Source organism: Propithecus coquereli, unplaced genomic scaffold (assembly GCF_000956105.1).
Source record: "Propithecus coquereli isolate 6110/MARCELLA unplaced genomic scaffold, Pcoq_1.0 Scaffold33, whole genome shotgun sequence".
Classification (NCBI taxonomy): domain Eukaryota; kingdom Metazoa; phylum Chordata; class Mammalia; order Primates; family Indriidae; genus Propithecus; species Propithecus coquereli.
This window is the reverse complement of record NW_012148952.1, coordinates 6,635,960-6,654,894: the sequence shown is the minus strand read 5'-3', so window position 1 is coordinate 6,654,894 and position 18,935 is coordinate 6,635,960. Positions and strand designations below refer to the sequence as shown.

Sequence of the window (18,935 nt, the reverse complement as noted above, 5' to 3'; positions counted from 1 at the left end):
AATAACCAAAACAGCATGGTACTGGTATAAAAATAGAGACATAGACCAATAGCACAGAATAGAGAACCCAGAAATAAAACCATGTAGCTATGACCAATTTATCTTCCACAAGTAGACAACAACATACACTGGGGAAAGGATGCCATATTCAATAAGTGGTGCTGGGAAAATTGGATAGCCACATGCAGAAGAATGAAACAGGACCTCTGTGTCTTACCATATATAAAAATTAATTCAAGATGAATTAAAGACTTCAATGTAAGACATGAAACCATAAAAATTCTAGAAAAAAATGTAGGAAAAACTTCCAGACACAGGCCTAGGTGAAGAATTTATGATTAAGACCTCCAAAGATAAATAGAGCAACAACAAAAATAAATGGGACTTAATTAAATTAAAAACCTTCTGTGAAGCAGAGAAAATAATGAACAGAGTAAACAGGCAAATTACAGAATGAGAGAAAATATTCGCAAACTACATATCTGACAAAGAACTAATATCCAGAGTCTACAAAGAACTCAAACAAATCAGCAAGAAAAAACAGCCCCGTCAAAAAGTGAGCAAAAGACATGAACAGAATGTTTTCAAAAGATAAACAAATAGCCAAAAAAAGGTATGAAAAAATGTTCAGCTTCTCTAATTATCAGGGAAATGAACATTAAAACTACAACGAGATACCTCCTTACCCCTGTTGGAATGGCCATTACCAAAAAGTCAAAAAACAACAGATGGTGGCATGGACGTAGAGAAAAAGGAATGCTAGTACAACCTCTATGGCAAACAGTATGGAGATTTTCCTCAAAGAGCTAAAAGCAGATACACCATTTTATCCAGCAATCCCACTACTGGGTATCTACCCAAAGGAAAAGAAATCATTTTATCAAAAAGACACCTTTACTCAAATGTTTATTGGAGCACAATTTATAATTGCAAAGATAATGGAATCAACCTAAGGGCCCATCAATTCACGAGTGTATTAAGAAAATGTGGATGTATATATACACACACACCATGAAATACTGCTCAGCCATAAAAAGGAATGAAATAATGTCTTTCATAGCAATTTGGATGGAACTGGAGACCATTATCCAAAGTGAAGTATCTCAGGAATGGAAAAACAAACATCACTTGTTCTCACTAATAAGTGGGAGCTGAACAATGGGTACACATGGGCACACAGAGGTAAAGGACGTTAGAAGCTAAGAAGGGGAGGAGGCAGGGGGATGGGTGAGGGATAAAACCTTACCTATTGGGTACGGTGAACAGACACCCTGAAAGCCCTGATTCGAGCATTATGCAATGTGTTCATGTAACAAACCTTTGTACTACCTTAATATTTTGAAATTTAAAAAACAATATGGTCACCATCCAAAACTAGGAAGGAATACACAAGTTAGCCCTTTGTATTGGTAGTTTCCGTGTGCACGGATTTAAGCAACTGCAGATCGAAAATACTTGCAGGAAAAAAACAATATAAATAAAAAAAGTACAATATAACTTTTGTATGAGTTACATGCAAATACTGCAGCATTTCATATAAGGCACTTGAGCATCCTTGGATTTTGGTATCCATGAGAGTCCTGGAACCAATCCACTGCAGATACCAAGGAATAATTATTAGACTGCTAGAGTTGATCGCAAATAAGTGGAAGGAGCTGAAGCCTTCAAGACACAGCTCCTTACGTTCAGAGTGGCCTGTCTTCCCCTGCTGTGCCTGCACGGAGCTGTAATCTTTGACTCACAAAGTGGTGCTGCTGAATCCCAGCTCTGGTTCTTTGGAAGCTGAGCAGTCCATAGCCCCACGAGTCAACACTAGTCCTATCCTCTCCTCTCACAGTGACCTGCTGCAGAGCTGTCACCGCAGTCCCTGCTGTGTCCTGAACACTGCCATCTTCCTCAGAAGAAAATGTACTGCTCCAACCAGTTCCTTTTGCATCTTATTTTAAAGGGGAAAAATATAAGTTAAGAAATGAGGGCCGGGCACGGTGGCTCACGCCTGTAATCCTAGCTCTCTGGGAGGCTGAGGCGGGCGGATTGTTTGAGCTCAGGAGTTCGAAACCAGCCTGAGCAAGAGCGAGACCCCGTCTCTACTAAAAAATACAAAGAAATTAATTGGACAACTAAAAATACATAGAAAAAATTAGCCGGGCATGGTGGTGCGTGCCTGTAGTCCCAGCTACTCGGGAGGCTGAGGCAGGAGGATCGCTTGAGCCCAGGAGTTTGAGGTTGCCGTGAGCTAGGCTGACGCCACGGCACTCTAGCCCAGGCAACACAATGAGACTCTGTTAAAAAAAAAAAAAAAAAAAATGAGAATGTTTTATTAAGAAGAGGAAAAGAATGCTCTGAAGTTTTCAGAGAGCAAGAAAAGTAAGGATTGACTTAGCTTTCTTCTTCCTGGGCCGTAGGCTCCTATTTCTGTCCACCTATTGGCTGCCAAGCTGATGACCCATCATTGACGATATTGTGAACATCGCCACTATAATGAGAGAGTGTTCTGTGAGAGCCACGCAAGAATCCCAGATGAGAAAATTCTTCCTGTGGTCAGCTTGTATTTCACTCGTGGTTGTGGCCTTCCTGCTTTCGTCTTCTTCCTTATCGAGACAAATGGTGATCTCCAATGAGAAAACCACACAAAAATAATGGTTTATGAGTGTGCTTCCTAGAAAATCCAATCTGGTGTTTGGAATTTTCTTTTTTTTCCCTGACTCACATATTAAAGTAGAAATAAAAGTTGAAAGAATGACTTCCTGATAGTGGGGGAAAAGAAGAAACAGTCACATCCTTAAAAGTCATTGCCACCGTCTGATTCTAAAACATGGGCTTTAATCTTTATTTATGCTCATCAGCCTACTGAAAGTTATTCAGAAGTATTCTTGATACATAACAGAAAATAGAGCTGCTTTTATTGGCCATCTGCAAGTTAAATTTGTATCTATGTTTTGAGAATCAGTGATGAAATAAATGCAAGCAAAATCGGTAAATTTTGTTTCAGTATTGATTCCTTTCTTCCAATTGGTCATTCTTGTGCACTCTAAAGCAGTGATCGGCAAGCATTTCCTGCAAAGGGCCGGCCAGGCCACGCGGTCGGTCTCTTTTGCAGCCACCTGCCACTGCTGTCCCAGTGTGAAAGCAGCCATAGACAACAGGTAAACAACAGGAGTGGCTACATTCAAATAAAACTTTATTTTTAAATGCGGAAGTTTGAATTTCATATAATTTTCACGCCACAAAATATTCTATTTTACCATCTAAGAATGTAAAGACAATTCTTAGCTCACGGGCCAAACAAAAATACAGGTGGTAGAGCAGATTTTGCTCTGTTGGAAGGCTTTGGTGGAATAGCCAAACGAAACACCTTCACATGTATTTCTTTGGGGTCTAGGGAAAAAGCGGTGACGTTCTATTACTGTCAGATACATAAAAGGCACCATTGCCTGTTGAACAAGATTCTAAGCTTTACCTAAAATCAAATACTCCAGTTACGTGATGAGAATGTTGAACGATAGGGGAAAGAGAGAACACATGCCATATGCTTTAAGTAGAATAAGACCTCTGAAGATGGTAGCTCTTTGTTTCTTGAACCATTAATTAGTCACCTACTGTATGCGCGACCCTGGCGAGGTCCTGGGTGTGTAGCAATGAACATGGCAGTCCCTAGTTCCAGCTTTCATGGAACTTTTAATTTTGCTCGTATTTTAGTGATCCTCTGTGATCCGTCAGCCAGTCTGAAGTAAGTCATATCTGCTGGGTGAAGGCACAGGCTCTGAAGTTGCATCTGTGGATGTTTAGTACACGAGCTGTTCTAGCACCTCTCAGTGCTCGCCCAGTGCCACTACTTTTAAAAGTATTTGTCCATTTTTAGCAGTGCCTGAAGAAAGGGGCGGAGCTTTTACCTTTTGAACTTTGGGGTCAAGGATGTCATTTTACACACATTGCTTTATTCTTTCAGGTGCATGCTCCGAGTCCTCGATTCATTCGGCACAGAACCAGAGTTTAATCATGCTAATTATGCCCAGTCTAAAGGCCACAAGACCCCATGGGGAAAATGGAATCTGAACCCTCAGCAGTTTTATACCATGTTCCGTGAGTATTCATGTTTCGCTTCTGCTTTCCAGAATGCCACCAATGATAGATGGGAAAATTAATTAGTCGTCTTTTTGGGGGTTATGATTCTCAAGACCCTTAGATGTAGAAGTATGGGCTGTTGAACCTTTGCCTTGGGAATAACTGAATTTTCTTTAATTGGAATTGCAAGGCCATGCAAGCATTTTGTGGAAAACCTTGGAAATGTTCTGGACAAATGTTCGATATGAAATGTCGTTAGAAACCATTTGAGAAAGGACTTTGCGTCAACTTTAGATTGGCAGGCACTAAACACAATTCATGCCACACAGAAGCTGTTCAGGATCCATTTCGTCATTAACGAGCAATGGGGTCTTCCATGCAGATCCGTTTTCCAAATGGTTAAACCTTAATTATTTAAGCATCAAACTTTTTAAAGAAAAATTGGGCCTTTTTAAAACAGAACTGTTTTAACCTCAGTTTTGTACTTTATGGGCTTCCTAAATCCTGGGCCCAGAATGCAGTTTTACCTTCTCTTGCTGACGTGGTGTCATGGTTGTTAGCAGCAGTGATGATTTCACGAGGTGTTGTAGTGAGAGCAGCATGCCACCCGCTGAGGAGCTAACTGGCCCCCACTGCCAGGCTCTTAACCTTTCTCTGTTTCTATAGTGTTATGTTCCCATATTTGCCATTTCTTTGTATGGCTATTGGTTTTCCTGCCTCTAGCCTCATTTCTAATTATCTGAGAACCATGAAGCCTGATACTAAGTTTGACAGTGTTCTTGCCAAAAGTAAATTTATTATTCAAGCCACTAGACCTTAGTGACAAGATGAAGTCCCATTCTGTAAATGAAAGGTCACATGAGTTAAACAGGTATTTGGATGCTCAGAGCGGAGAATTCCCATTTTCCAAAATTATCAAAATAATGTTAATCCAGAGATTACCTTTGTCGACTCTGTTTTGTTGAGCGAAGACTTGAGGGACTCCTGCCCTGCCTTTCCCCACGTAGCTGCCTCTCCCCTTGGTAGGCAGCCACACGAAGGTAACCCTTTGCTCAGGTTCACTAAATGTAGTAACAGCAAACACGGTGGACTAATCCTTGGCGTTAGGGATGAGAAGGGAGAATTAAGAATGGGTACAGCCGATGAGGGGAATAATTTAAAAAATCAACTCACATTTAAATGTTCTTTTTGGCTGAGGTTTGTGAGTGCACCATGTGCATCATAAACGTTATTATTCCTGGAGCTGTATCACCCTGCTATTGCAAGCTGTCCCTGGTGCACAGTTCAGGGGGCAGACTAATTTTTGACACATTAGGTGACAGATGGCAGTTGGCAGGGTGAGACATGATCACAGTTAGCCTGTGGTTTGACTTTGCCGTGTGACTTTGAGGCACTGGGGTGAGGTGGCACAAAATAACCTAAGAAGTGATGTGTGTATTATGTCAAGTGGAATAAAGTGTCAACAGTGTGCAAAATGGCCGGAACTTCCTGAATGATATGGTATGTGTGTGCTCCACCAAGAGATGGTGTTTTCCTGTCTCCAGGGAGTAGAGAGGAGGGGCTTTTCCTGAAGGTATAGAGGTCTCTCTTGGAATGTTGGGATTCAGAGTCCTGCAAGCCTGTTTTGTTCTTCATGGGTGGAGGATTTTCAGCAGTGTGGGTTGATTAAATTGAAAGAAATTCACTGTTTAAAATGTAACTGAAGACAAAAACGTGAATTAATTTCTATTAACCTGGGAGGGGGATAATTTTTCTGACTCAGAAATTAGGGGGGAAAAATGATACATTTGACTGCCTTTAAAAAGAAAAAAATAAAATAAAAAGAACCTATATTGCAAAACCACCACCAGGAATACCATAAGCAAATTATATCACAGATCGAGGGCTAATATTACTAATATGTATGTAAAGAACTTCTAAAAATTGAAGAAAAAGTTCTATAATCCAATAGAAAACTCAAAAAAAGCTATTAACAGTTCAAAGGAAAAAAGAAATGTATTGCTCCAAACATGTGAAAAGATGTTAACCTTACTCACAGTAAGAGAAGTGTTTTAAACTGCACCAAGACACCATGTCCCGTGTTCAGATTGGCAAAAATCCAAAAGTTTGACAGATAGCTGTTCTGAGAGAAACCAGTCCTTTTCTACCCCAGTGGTTAGAATGCAACATGGTACTACCCCTGTGGGAGGATATTTGTCAAGATCTAGTAAAACTCCGTGTGCATTTTTCTTTCAACTAGGCAGACTCGTATCTAGGAATCTATCCCAAACATGTGGACAAAAATAAGAAATGGCATGTTCACAAGGACATTTATTGTGGCACTATTTGTAATAGGAAAAGATTAGAAACAAGCCAAGTGTTCATCATAGGGGACTGCATGAATAGTGTGGTCCATTGATAGAGTGAAGTAGTATGTAACTGTTAAAAGGAATGAGAAAGGTCTCTACTCAAGGAGGGACGCATCTTGAATATATTAAGTGATTAAAAACCAAGGTGCAGGGCAGTTTAGAGCTACTTCCTTTTATACAAGTAAGTATAGGGAAAGAATGTGTGTATGTATTAGTGTATGTGAATGAGTTTGTATTTTCAAAGGAAACAATGGAAAGATAAATTAATAAGTGATTACCATTGGAGGAGAGGTATGCAAGGATGGGGGTAGAAGGTCAATGTCTTTTTAATGGACCTTGTTTTGATTTTAGACCTATGTAAATGTTTTGCATAATTTAAAAAGAATTAAATACCCAAAAGAATTCAAACTAGGGTCTTGAGATATGTGCACACGCACGTTCATTGCAGTATTATTCACAATAGCCAAGAGGTGGAAGCGACCCAGATGTCCATGGCCACACAAATGGATAAAGGAAATGTGGTCTATCCACACAATGGCTATTATTCAGCCTTAAAAAAGAAGGAAATCCTGTCACATGCCACAAGGCGGATGAACCTCTAGGACATTATGCTAAGCGAAATAAGCCAGTCGCAAAAGAACAAATACTGTATGATTCCACTCATGAAGAATTTAAAGTAGTCAAAATCATGGAAACAGTGGAAAAGTGGTCGCCAAGGGCTGAGAGGAAGGGGAGGGGGAATTAGTGTTTAACGTGTATCCCGAGTTTCATTGTTGCAAGTCGAAAAATTCTGGAGATCTGTGGCACAACAATTTGAATATACTTAATAACACTAAACTGTACACTTAAAAACGTTTAAGATGGTGAATTTAATGTTACGTGTTTTTTACCACAATAAAAAAATTTAAAAAGCGTTCACTAAAAATTGAAAGATTAAAGATTAAAAAGATTAAAAAAATGAGAAAAACTTACAAGGTTGGTGTTAACTTCTCACACAGAGAAAATACTTACTTTGACTTTTAAAGAGTCTTTTGATTGTACATTGGTAGTGGGAAATATCTATATTGTTATTTGAAACTGGCACAGGTATGGTGTAGGAGCCAAGATGTTCAGTATACAAGAAGGGGATGATGGGGAGTATTTAAAGATTCCAGAATGATATGCCAGACAAGAAAAGCCCGCAGAATCTAGCCGGGTCACCTTTGCAAGTTGCTAGGACACCAACTCATTACTCTGAAAAATAAAGGGAAAGAATTCAGCTTTGATCTTGCTTTTCTAGCACAAATTATTTTTTTAAGGTAATCAGAATCGTTGATGAGAGAAACTTGTTAATCATGGGGAAATCACATCTAATAAATTCAAAAGGAATGAAGAATTAGAAAATCTGCATTTTAAAACTCTTAATGAGACAGTGGAGCAAGGCAGGCATCACCAGTGGTTGCTAAATCCATCAAGTAACAGGTGGAGGGAAAACTTTCTCAGTGAAGAGGCTGTCTTGAATGGAGGAAATATGGCAATGAATAGGGAATTGAAGCAGTTGAGACCTTTATCATGTTGATGTGTGTCTGGGCTGGAGAATTTGCAGCAGAAAACAGCATCTCCCGCACCCACACCCTGCTTTCTAGGGCCTGTCCACAGTGAACTTGGGTGCATCCCTGAGAGAGGGTCCCTTCCTTCCCATATGACGAAGGGGTGGGGTCCAGTCCAGCCAAGTCTTTCCACATGGAATCCCCCATTCCCTTACCCTCTGGGTAAGTGTAGCTGTTATAGTGTTCTGAAGGGAAAAGCCATCCCTTTGACTATGAGAAGAAAATATCAGAAGTTATATTTATTCCTTGATAATTTTTAAAAATGAAACAAATTTGCTATTGCTTAATATATGGGCTAATGGTCGTTATATAATTGATGTATAAGTGTGTACATATATTAAAGGTATACACAGACTCCTGTGTTCTTAGAATGTTTTCTACTGATGGGGTGCACAATGGAAAGTTTGGAGACCGCAGAAATAGAGGGCTATCTTTGTAGAATGCGGCATTCAGGTGGAGCTGTCTCGTCGTGAGATGTGGCAGTGACGTAGCACGTGTACAGCGCAGAGCGAGCATGGCATGGGGGAGGCGTGTTGGAAAGAGCCCAGCAGGAAGATAAGGAGAAACACACACCATTGGTTGCACTGGTGCTGTGTCTTGAGGAGCAAGTAACCCATTGCCTGGCTAAGTTGGTGGGGTTTGTACAAATTGGAAAGCCTTGGTTTTCTGTATTGTTTTTCCCCCAATCTCAGAAGTTCCACTGGCACCATCCTCTCCATGTGTTCTGTTTGCAGTTGGGCATTTTAGGGTGTGTCGACATAGGCTATTCCTGATACCTTCCTAAGCAGCTTCTGGAGGGACCAATGGGTGGTCAGACAACACTAAGGCCATTTGACTAGATATATTAAGTGATGGTTTTTTGTAGGAAGCTGATAAATCTGGTTGTTCCTCCTCCTAGGCCCTGGTTCCTCTTTTGCCCCTGGTTCATGGACTGGCATGGCCTCCAAACTAGGCACTAAGGCCTTCCCGTGGCTGCCAGAACCAGTTCTTGAAAGCTCAGCTTGGATCCAACTATTCCTAAGGCTGGAGGGCTTTTCCTTTGTCCACAGGGTCATGTCCAGATTCCACAGCTACGAATTCATAGACCTTAGGCTCTCTGGACACGACACCCCCACCATGTCTCCCTTCCCCCCTCAACTCCTGGCCCCAGCCTCACCTGGCAGCCTGCTAGTCTCTGAAGGCACCACACAGATTCCTCACCACTCCTGCCTCCTTCAAATCACCCTTAAAGCAAAATTTATTTTTCTTGCAAGCTCTATTTAAATGACTTCATCCATCTTTCGGGTCAAATTTATAAAGAAAAGTAATGTTATTCCAAAAACAGGGAATGCCTTCCTCCCACCAAAAATGGCTCCCCTAACCCTAGTGTAACCATTATTATCTTTTTCATGTGTATATTTTTAAGAAGTTGTAATATACATACTCAAATTTTGTATCTCTCTTTTTTCCCCCCACTTAATATGTCATATTTTTTTTTCAACTTAAAAACCATGGTTTCTAAGGCTCTTTTATGGTCTGTCAAGTGGCTAGCTCCTAATTTGTATGTATTTGGGGATGCTTCTGTTATTTCTTACTGACAATTAACCGTTGCTTTTTCTGTGGCTGCCAGGTGCTTGGCTTGGCTCTTCACGCAGGACTGAAGTCTGTCCCCGTAGTCTACTGTACGTACTGCTTGTTTTAAACTCCTGAAGACAGTCTCTCTTATCTTTCGCAGTCCCAGGCAACGTATGTTGTATTAAATACCTAAGTAAATGAATGCAAGGAATCTTCCCACACAGAAAAACAAAATAAAGAAGGCATTTGCCTATACCATTTAGAAGAAAAAACTCTAAAATTGATGACTTGCACTGCAAATTATCCAGTATTTGGATAGCTCTCATTATCTGCACGACACCCACTTTCACAGCTTCGTCTGGCTTACGTAAAAACATCGGCAGTGGTAAAACATCTTTATCTAGTTGAGGTTTGTATTTTTTTTTCCCCTCTCTTTCCCTGGAGACTGTGGCTGAAAGTAGCAATTAGCAGACATTACCACGTGCCTGATTTCAGGCAAGTTTCATCTCAGACCTTATTTTTATATCCCATAAATGTTTCAATAACCTTTGAAACCGAGTCTCCTTCAAAGTATCACTGTTCCCATCGCTACCATAGAGCATGTCCTCATTCCCTAAGCAAAGTTTCATTTGTATAGGTTCGTTTTACGTACGTGTGTGTTGAATCTTTCACAATGGGGAGACACAGAAGAATTTGCCTTCTGAGTGCTCACGTTCTAGTCGAGGCAGGGGAGTGTTCTGGGTATGCGTGGAAATTTGGAGCAGGAAAGACAGGGAGCTGTAACAGGGTTGAGTGAAGAGCAGATTGGGGATTTTGGGGGGTGTTTAGTTTGGAACCTTCCCATTTCTCCTCCCACCCCTTCCCAAACCCCTGTAAGGTGCTCCTGGGTAAGGGTTAAGAGGTGGCTAAGCCTGAGTATTTTCTCGTTCCTTATGAGAGTGAATTTAAGAGTTAGGTTGGGATCTCTGGTTGGTTGTTGGTTTTACCCACATGTTCAGTACACATTTCCTGACCATCTGTGGGAGGCCTGAGTCTCTGTTCTCCAGATGCTTGCTTTCAACAAATTCTGGGGGTGCACAAACAAATAAGGCCTTATCATACTTCTACTTTAGAAATTACAGACCCAGTTGAATGGAGCAGAGAAAACTCGAACGTGGAGGTGAGGCACATCCTGGGTGTGGCCCCTAGTTAAGGCAGGTCGCCTCAGGGGCCTCAGGCTCCACCGCCTGTCTGGCCCTGTCTGTTTCTACACCTCTGGCCACCTCACTGTTGCTTGAGTAGGCCAGCCACACTCCCCTCTGGAGACCTTTGCATTGGCTGTCCATCTTCCAGAACATACTTCCTTTAGACTTCCCCATCTCCTCCTCCAGGTTTTTCATTCAAATGTCTCTTCAATGAGACTCACTATGACCCTCTCCCTTTTAAAATGCAACTCCTTTCTCCCCAACTTTTACTCTTCTGTTTTATTTTCCTAGTATTTATGTTTCCTTCCCTGAAATCTGGCTGGGGGGTTTATCTGTATTGTTCATTGCTGAAACCCTAATATCTTGATGAGCGCCTGACACATAGTAGGCATTCAGAAAATATTTTATTAGTATCAGTTAAATTAGAATGAACAAAAGTGCCTATTCAATTTTTAGTCCATGCAACACATAGGGAAGGTGAAGAACTAGTGCACAAACAAGATTACAGAAGCTTTTCTAGGCAGTGGCCTCAGCTTACTCTCTTCTGTCTTCCCACAGAACTTACTCACATGGTTGGGCTTTTAAGGTGTTCAGACCATCCTGATTGTCCTTGACATTCTTTGAATTTCTCCCAGGATTTGGGACTTGTGGCCATTTTTATTTGCATGATCAGATTGGAATGGTAGCTTGTGGATCAGAACCTTGCCTGACCAACAGGAATTTTAGAGAGGAGCCAGTTCCCATTCATGCGAGTGATAACTCTGTTGGCTGTAGCTAAGGGTTGTTGCTTCCGTTTTATTTTTAGGCTGTGACAGGCAAAGGAGCTATTCGTGATTCATACTGCCGTTTTGGGTTTTAACTTGGATCAGGGGGACTCTTGCCTTTCACTTCTGTGCAGATCAGTCACTGATAGGACCAGTCTTGTGTTTCCTTTGGTCTGAGCCTCAACCTTCAGGAGTGATGTTGTTCTAAGGAGTCCATTCCCTCTTAAATTGCTTTTTGACACTTGAAAAATCTACTCTGGTGTGCCTTCTGTCAACAGTTCAGGTACTCATTTTTTCAGCTCAACTCTACATTACAGTTTCCCTAGCCTGTATCCCAGCTTTCTCTCTTGAAGAGCCTGGCATCACCACCGTTTGGGGAAAAAAAAAAAAATCAGTCTTGGTAAAGTTTGAAGCATAACATCGCTGTGTACAGCTTTTAAAACCAGATTTCTTCTTGTGTGACGTAATTTTATTTTTCAGTGAAGTTTTTTCTGTCATGACAATTTCATCATCGGAATCAGCAAAAATTTCATGAATATGATGGCAGCCAATATTCTTCCCCAATGTTTTTATGACATTTTTCAAACATAAAAAAGTAGAAGAAATGTATACTAGAAACCTACAACCTAGATTCAACCACTGACAGTTTATTTGTTCTGTGACGTATTAATCCTTATGCCAATCCTCTCTCCATCCGTCAAGCCACCTTTTTTTGGATGCATAAAGGAACCCTTAGATGCTTTAGCATGATGACATTAACTAGAGTTCTATATTGTTTATAAAACCAGTTGTGTTTATTTCCTCTTTATGTATAACACTGGATTATTTTATTTACTTACTATCCATCTCTCCAGCTGAACATGCTTAATGAAGGGAAACCCATGCTTCTCTTTTTCACTATTGTATCTTTAACTCCTAAGTTGTAGCCTGGCTCACAGCAAGTGCCCAGTAAATGAGACGAAGGTTGAATGAAGTTAGAATCCTGTGATGTTAGCATTTTAGTTTAAAAGTATGTTATCTCTGATTTGCTTTCCTTCTTTCCAACATCTATTTTTGTGGCCTAGATAAAAAGATATATTAATATGTTAATTTATCAATTCGACAAATATTTATTGAACACTTAGAATATACCAGGCTAGGTTCTGGGATAGAGCGGTGAGCTACCTTAGCTAACGATTAATCCCAAGAATGGGCTTTGGTTTTGGAGCTCGTGTGTAAAGAGCGTGATGGAGGGGGTAGTTTAGGCATGGCCTCTGCTGCCTACTAGTGTAGACCTATCTACAAAGTCAATCATACTAGTTAATTAAGCATTCATCATTAACTTAGTTATGCATCCAAAAAATGCTTACTCAATTCCTGATATGCTCTGGGCAGTCGGGTACATAAAGCATGACTCAGTCCTCAGGGGGCATAGAGTGCCTCAGGGGAGACAGTCATGTGTGATAAGGGCTCTAACTCTTCATGGTCTAAGGGTGCCAAGGAAGGGCACACCCAGTCTTGGGGATTCAGGAAATCCCCCAACCGGGAGGTGATGTGAGCTTAGTCTTTGAGGGAGGAGGGAGCAATAGACATGCCAGACACATGTCAGCATGAGGTAAGATGGAGAAACAGCCCAGGTAGGTCAGCGTGGAGCACAGCTATGTATCAGTGGGGTGTGTCTGGAAATGAAGCTGGAATGCCAGCTCTGCTGGACCCTGCTTCGTTCTGAAGGAGGTGAAGATTTTCAGCAGGAAACTGCCCATTTGTTTCAAAGAATATCTTGTCAAGCAGCATGGAGACTGGCCTGGGGCTGGGGAACAGGAAGGGAGGAAGAGGCAAGGCCATAGGTACAGAGATTGCTCAGACACTCACTACAGAGTTTAAAAGGGTGACGTGATAGATGATACCCATTGATTTAAGTAGTCAAAAATTGGACACATCCTAAATGTCTTGTGGGAGGGCGTATTAGATGGGATCTCTGTCAAATTGGCTTTGTCACAGGGTTTGTTGGCTCTTGTCACTGGGAATTGTTGAAACCAGCTTTAGCTGGATTCAGGCCTCGGAAAACACCTCTCTCTCTCCCCCATCTCCCTCCTCCTCCCTTCTCCCCTCCCTTAATCTCAGCTTTGCACTTCCCTGGGCTGGTGTCATTCTGAGACAGGCTGTCATCACAGGGGCACGGGGAACCACCTGCAGCCCTAGACTTCCACCCTACCAGCTTAGTGACTTTAGCAGAAAGACTTGACTTCAGTGGTAGCTCAGACTAGTCAAGGAGAAAACTGAGTGATGGGACTTGGATTGTAAACGCGTCTTTCAACTGAGCCATGGCTGGGTGGAGTCCTCTGGGTTATGTGCCCATCTGTGGAGGTGTGGAGAGGTGGGGGGAGGGTGGTCAGGGTCGGGATTGGCACCACCCCAACCACCTATTGGGAACAGAATTGCATGGCTTGGGGGAGGGGTGGTTAGTCCCACACAGAGACGGTGGCAGACCAGAGCCATAGCGTGTCCACATCTGTTGGGGTGAGTCCAGGCACATCAGGCCATGAAGTATTGTACTGTTTTAACAAGTGTGATGAGCTGTGGTTATTACCTGAAAAGATATCTATGGCATGTTGCATAAGTGAAAAAAAGTTTACAAAAGAGTCGTGTAGTAGGACCCAACTTTAGTTTGAAGATAAAAAGAAAAAGATCCCTAAGCCTGGTGGTGGCGGGGGACGCCCACTGATCCCACTGATATTAGTTATTTCTAGGTGGTGAAAGGATGGGTAACTTCTTTTTTCCCTTATATCTTTCTCTGTAATCTGAAAAAAAAGTTTTACACTGAGGATGTATTTCTGTTATAATTGGGAAATGCGATAAAACCATTTATGTTTAGGAGAAAGAAAAGCTTGTTTATTGCAGAACCCCTGGCAAGAGCGGATGAGGCCTGAACTGAGAAGGGTGGAGATGAGGAAATGAATTTATGGTTTTGAGAAGCTAAGTCCTTGCGACCTGCTGGCTGCCTGAGGGCTGAGGAGTGAGCCAGGCTGGTGCTGGGGTTTCTGCCCTTGGCGACCGGGTGGTGTGGGGATACACAACATTCTCAGAGACGTTTGGGACTTACTGCTAGAGAAAACAGACCTTGTAGACTTACACAATTGAAGGAAAGGTCAATTTAACTTAAACATTTTGAATTGTGTTTTAAAAGAAGACATTATTACTGTTTGATACATAGTGTATACTTCATTTATTAAGTAGTTGGTAAGCTCTTTGAAAGAAGGAACTCATCTTTAGGTTGCGATTCATCAATACTTAGCATATAACCTGGTTTGTAGAAAGAGTGCTCCAAAACGTTGTTGAATTATTCAAACTAAGCTAATAGTATTTCTTAAAAGTAATCATCACCGTAATCTGCTCAGGGAACACATCAAGCTGATTCGTAATCATTTCTAAATAGGTGCTTCCAAAGTGCTTAAAATAGTGCCTTTCTTAATAAGAAAAGATGTTTGTCCTAAGCTATTTTGAAATTATTGTTAATGTTTAGCAAATCTCCTGCAGTTTGTAGCCTGTGAAAAGATCAGTGTGGTCCCACGCACATATGACACAAGTTGCTCGAGAAACTGAGGTCACACTATGTAGATATTCTGGGTCTCTCATATGTATTTGGTCTACCTTATAACATTTTCCTCAGAAGCGTGGTTTATTATTATAGTTCACAAGGCCCAGAAAATAAAATATTTGGACTACCAGGCTGTATATGAGAGTAGCTTAAGGAGCTCGGGCCCTGGCACCAGCCAAGCTGGCTCTGAATCCCAGCGGTGCCATTGCCTAGCATGTAGACTTGGGGGGTTTAACTCTTTCTCATCTGTACAAACATTTTATAAGGTGGTCGTGAGGATAACATGAAAGTCAGTGTAACACGCTTAGCACGGAACTTGGCATGTGGTCAGAGCTCAAATATCAGCTTTTTTTAAAAAAAAAAAATCACATTTGTTTATCTTCTGGGTTGGAATGATTTCCTGCATCCCATTTATGATGGTATTTCTTTGATTTACCTTGAAATGTAAATACTTTTTCTTTGAAACCCTCCCAAGACAACTCAGATCTATGTTCCCATCTTAAGACAGAGCAAAAGAGAAAGCTTAGTTTGGGGTTTGATCTCAATGAAAGGGTCATTTCATATAGCATCAGCCTGAACTTGTGGCTTTTGATTTATTATGAGCAATGTTAGGAACCCTTGTTTGAGGACGAGGGCGCTCTCTACAGATATTACCAAGCAGGCACCAGCTGGTGGCCAGCTCCTTGGGAGCGAGCCACTCAGGCTTGTGGTTACTTCAGAATCACCTGCTGGGACAAGTCACAGCTGAGCAAACCGTCCTGGTGCCGAGGCTCCGTGTCCTGTGGCAAATTGAGAGTTACCTGTGGGGAGAGAGACGTGGAGAGGTGTGCGTGGTGCCCAGGCCTCGGCCCGTCAAATGCGGGGGTGCTGTTTGTAAGCACCACCTGTAGGTCTCCTTAAGCCTCACCTGAGGTCCTTAAACTGCACTTCTAGGCTATTGATCCCCAAGTGAACATCTCACAAGGGGAGACGGGCGTTGAGTTAAGTGTGTGGATGGAAACTTAGGGAGAGCTTGGGTGTGTGATCCATTCTTTCATACAGCGTCAACACTGATTTAGTATCAAACTGCAGTCGTAATGCAGCAAAGCCCACTGTTCAAGTTTTTTAACTAGATTATTTCTTCCCTTTCCTCTCACCATTCAAGCTAGAAGCTTAGGGGAACCTTTAACACAAAAATATGTACGTATATGTGCTTTTTTTTCTTTTTTGGGTTTAACAGTCATTTTATTTTTGACTATGCCTTAGTACATTATAATGTGAAATAAGACCTGTTGAGTATTTTACATGCCAGAGTATTTTTTTTAAGTGCCCCCAAAGGGACCAAATACCTGAACTGTGGAAACAGATACCTAAAGCACGGAGCTTTAATCACCTCATAAATTTCCTGAAAATAGAAAACACGATCCCGAAGTACAGAGTGTCAGATTCTAGTTCAAAATTTGTGGGACCAACAGAAATTTTTACCAAGACATATTCTAAGCTGCCTAATGACACCAGGAGCTCGCACAGGCTCTCTTCCCCTCCCTGTATTCCTCAAATCCCTCCTGCCCTCAGCTCCTCAAAAAGGGAAAAAAAGCAGCCATCGCCTCTTGCTGGCGGTAGAATTTATTCAGTAATTTATTTTTCAGCCAACTGCAGCCATTGCCATTGCCTCTGGGCGCTTGTTCAAAAATGCAGAAATGAAATAACAGATTGACCAGACCGAACACAAGTCCCCAGCCACAACCCCATTATCTCCTCGTTCTGTCACCCCCATCAGGCAGAAGCCTGGGAGACGACGAATGACAACACGGCTCGTGCACCTGCCCAGCTCAGGGCTTCCTGCCAGCCTCCCTCTTCATCTGGTTCCCCTGCACGCAGGGTGGGTGAGGGTGGAGCCGGGGCACCCGATTCCTAGGCCCGGGCTGGAGGCCCACCTGCCTCTGTCCTTCCCTCTGTCTTGAGGGGCTTCTGTGCCACCACCCTGCCTGGGAACGGGTGCCTCAGTCCTGGGAACCAGGACAAGCTGAAGGGACCAGCATCTTCCGTTTGTCGTCCACCCACCTTGGAATGCACGTGGCTAACGCTGCAGTGTGGACTGGACGGAATCTCTAGTGTATCTTAATTACCAGGAGGAATTCGGTTTCGTGTTATTTATAGCCGTTCTATCCAGGTCAGAGTGAAGCCGTGCACTTGCTTCGTTTAGTATCGGCCATATGCGGCCTCTGCAGCACCATCTCCTGAAACGCTGACAGTTCTCTGGACAGAATGAAGGTGGAGGAGTCTGTGCTTCATCTAGAGAGAATTGTTGCCTGATTCTTACCTCCTGGTGACATTCTTTTAAAATTATCGGCACAAGATACAAATGTTTGGGGAGGGTGTGAAGTTGCCTTCCCCCTTAGTCAAGTGTTCTAACTTCTTTTAATAACGAAGCTGTAGAACTCAAATGAGGGAAACCCAGAATAGTCTACCCTGTAGACGCTGTTCCTTTGCAGTGGTTGGTTTTTTGGAGTAGTTTGTGCCCCAGGGAGTTTGGCCTTTTATTCTGCCGTCTTTCCAGGAACCTGCTCGGTATAGCCCATAATTACATCTTTTATTGGTGAGTAGTTCTTAGAGGAGATGAAAGGTTGAGGGGGGGCACTGCTTGCTCTGTCCCCAAGTGGCTGGAGTCAGGGCTGACTCTGTGGGGCCTACCCCGTGCAGAAAGTCTGATTCGGCTCCTGCACGTCTGGCCTTTGACACCCGGACGAGGGCATTTCTGCCAGGAGACAGACGGTAACCTTGCCCTGAGGAGGGCGTACAGCTTAATGATTTTTAGGCAGATGGATTTTTCCCCTAAAAATAGCAGGATTTGGTTCAGGTTAATCCATCCTGGGGAGAATTACTTCTATGTGAAGGTTTTGCTGGGACGTGTGGGGGAGAGCCATCCCTCACCCGCCTCAGGTAAGGAAGAGCAGGGTGACGTGAAAACATTAATGATGGTGAGATGGCCTGGGTCGCATTTATAATTGTTGTTTCTTCTTGCTGATTAACCCTAATCCTCTCCTTTCCTCTCCATATCAGCGCACACCCCAGACAACAGCTTCCTGGGGTTTGTGGTCGAGCAGCACCTGAACTCGAGCGACATCCGCCACATCAATGAAATCAAAAGGCAGAACCAGTCCCTGGTGTATGGCAAAGTGGATAGCTTCTGGAAGGTGAGTTAGCCTGTGCATCTCTCTCTCTCCTCGAAAAGCAGCTTGTTGGGTAATTTAATTTACCTTTGATCCAGGGAGTAATTAAGCCAAGTGCCCAGGGCTCAATGGGACCTGCTTAGAGGTAAATAGGAGCATGCACGGGCTTGGTGGCTCGGCATTTGGTTTTCTCACCAAGGGTGTGCCTGCTCATCCAGGTAGTGGCTGTACAACAAATCCCTTCACTCTTTGCGTGGCAGGAGTGACACATTCCGGCTTCCTTCACATCTTGTACTTGCTTCCGAGAGCCAGGGCCGCGAAGGGGTGGGTATCTCTCTGGGGCTAAGCAGTGGGAGAAACTTTGCCAAGTGAGTCTCTTCCTCTGCCTTCTGGGAAGGTCGGCAGCTCCCTTTCCTGGGGAAGGCAGTGGCCTTCACATCCTTTCGGCTGTAGCCAGTACTCACCTAACTGCAGCTGATGGTGGGCGGTTTGCTCAGGGAGGTCTTGGATGAAAGACAGTGTTTGGCTGCAGACTCAGCCAGTTTTTCCAAAAGCGTTGGGCCCCTTTGCCCTCCTGGGATGACTTCCAGAGTACACCTGGGGAAGGAACCAGATCGGGTGTGACCTGTTGACAGGCAATGCAAATATTTTTATATGGAATTCTGCCTCAGTAGGCAAATGCCATAATTTTTTTTTTTTTTT

At 42.8% G+C, this 18,935-nt stretch overlaps 1 protein-coding gene across 1 annotated transcript in view; it reads left to right on the top strand.

The window, feature by feature from the left end:
- Positions 1–18,935, top strand: part of MGAT5 (mannosyl (alpha-1,6-)-glycoprotein beta-1,6-N-acetyl-glucosaminyltransferase) — a 213,135-nt gene that overhangs the window by 99,108 nt on the left and 95,092 nt on the right. The window contains exons 9-10 of the mRNA XM_012650516.1: positions 3,950–4,083; positions 18,124–18,257. Of these exons, the coding sequence (XP_012505970.1) occupies positions 3,950–4,083; positions 18,124–18,257 (268 nt within the window). The remainder of the gene's footprint in view (positions 1–3,949; positions 4,084–18,123; positions 18,258–18,935) is intronic.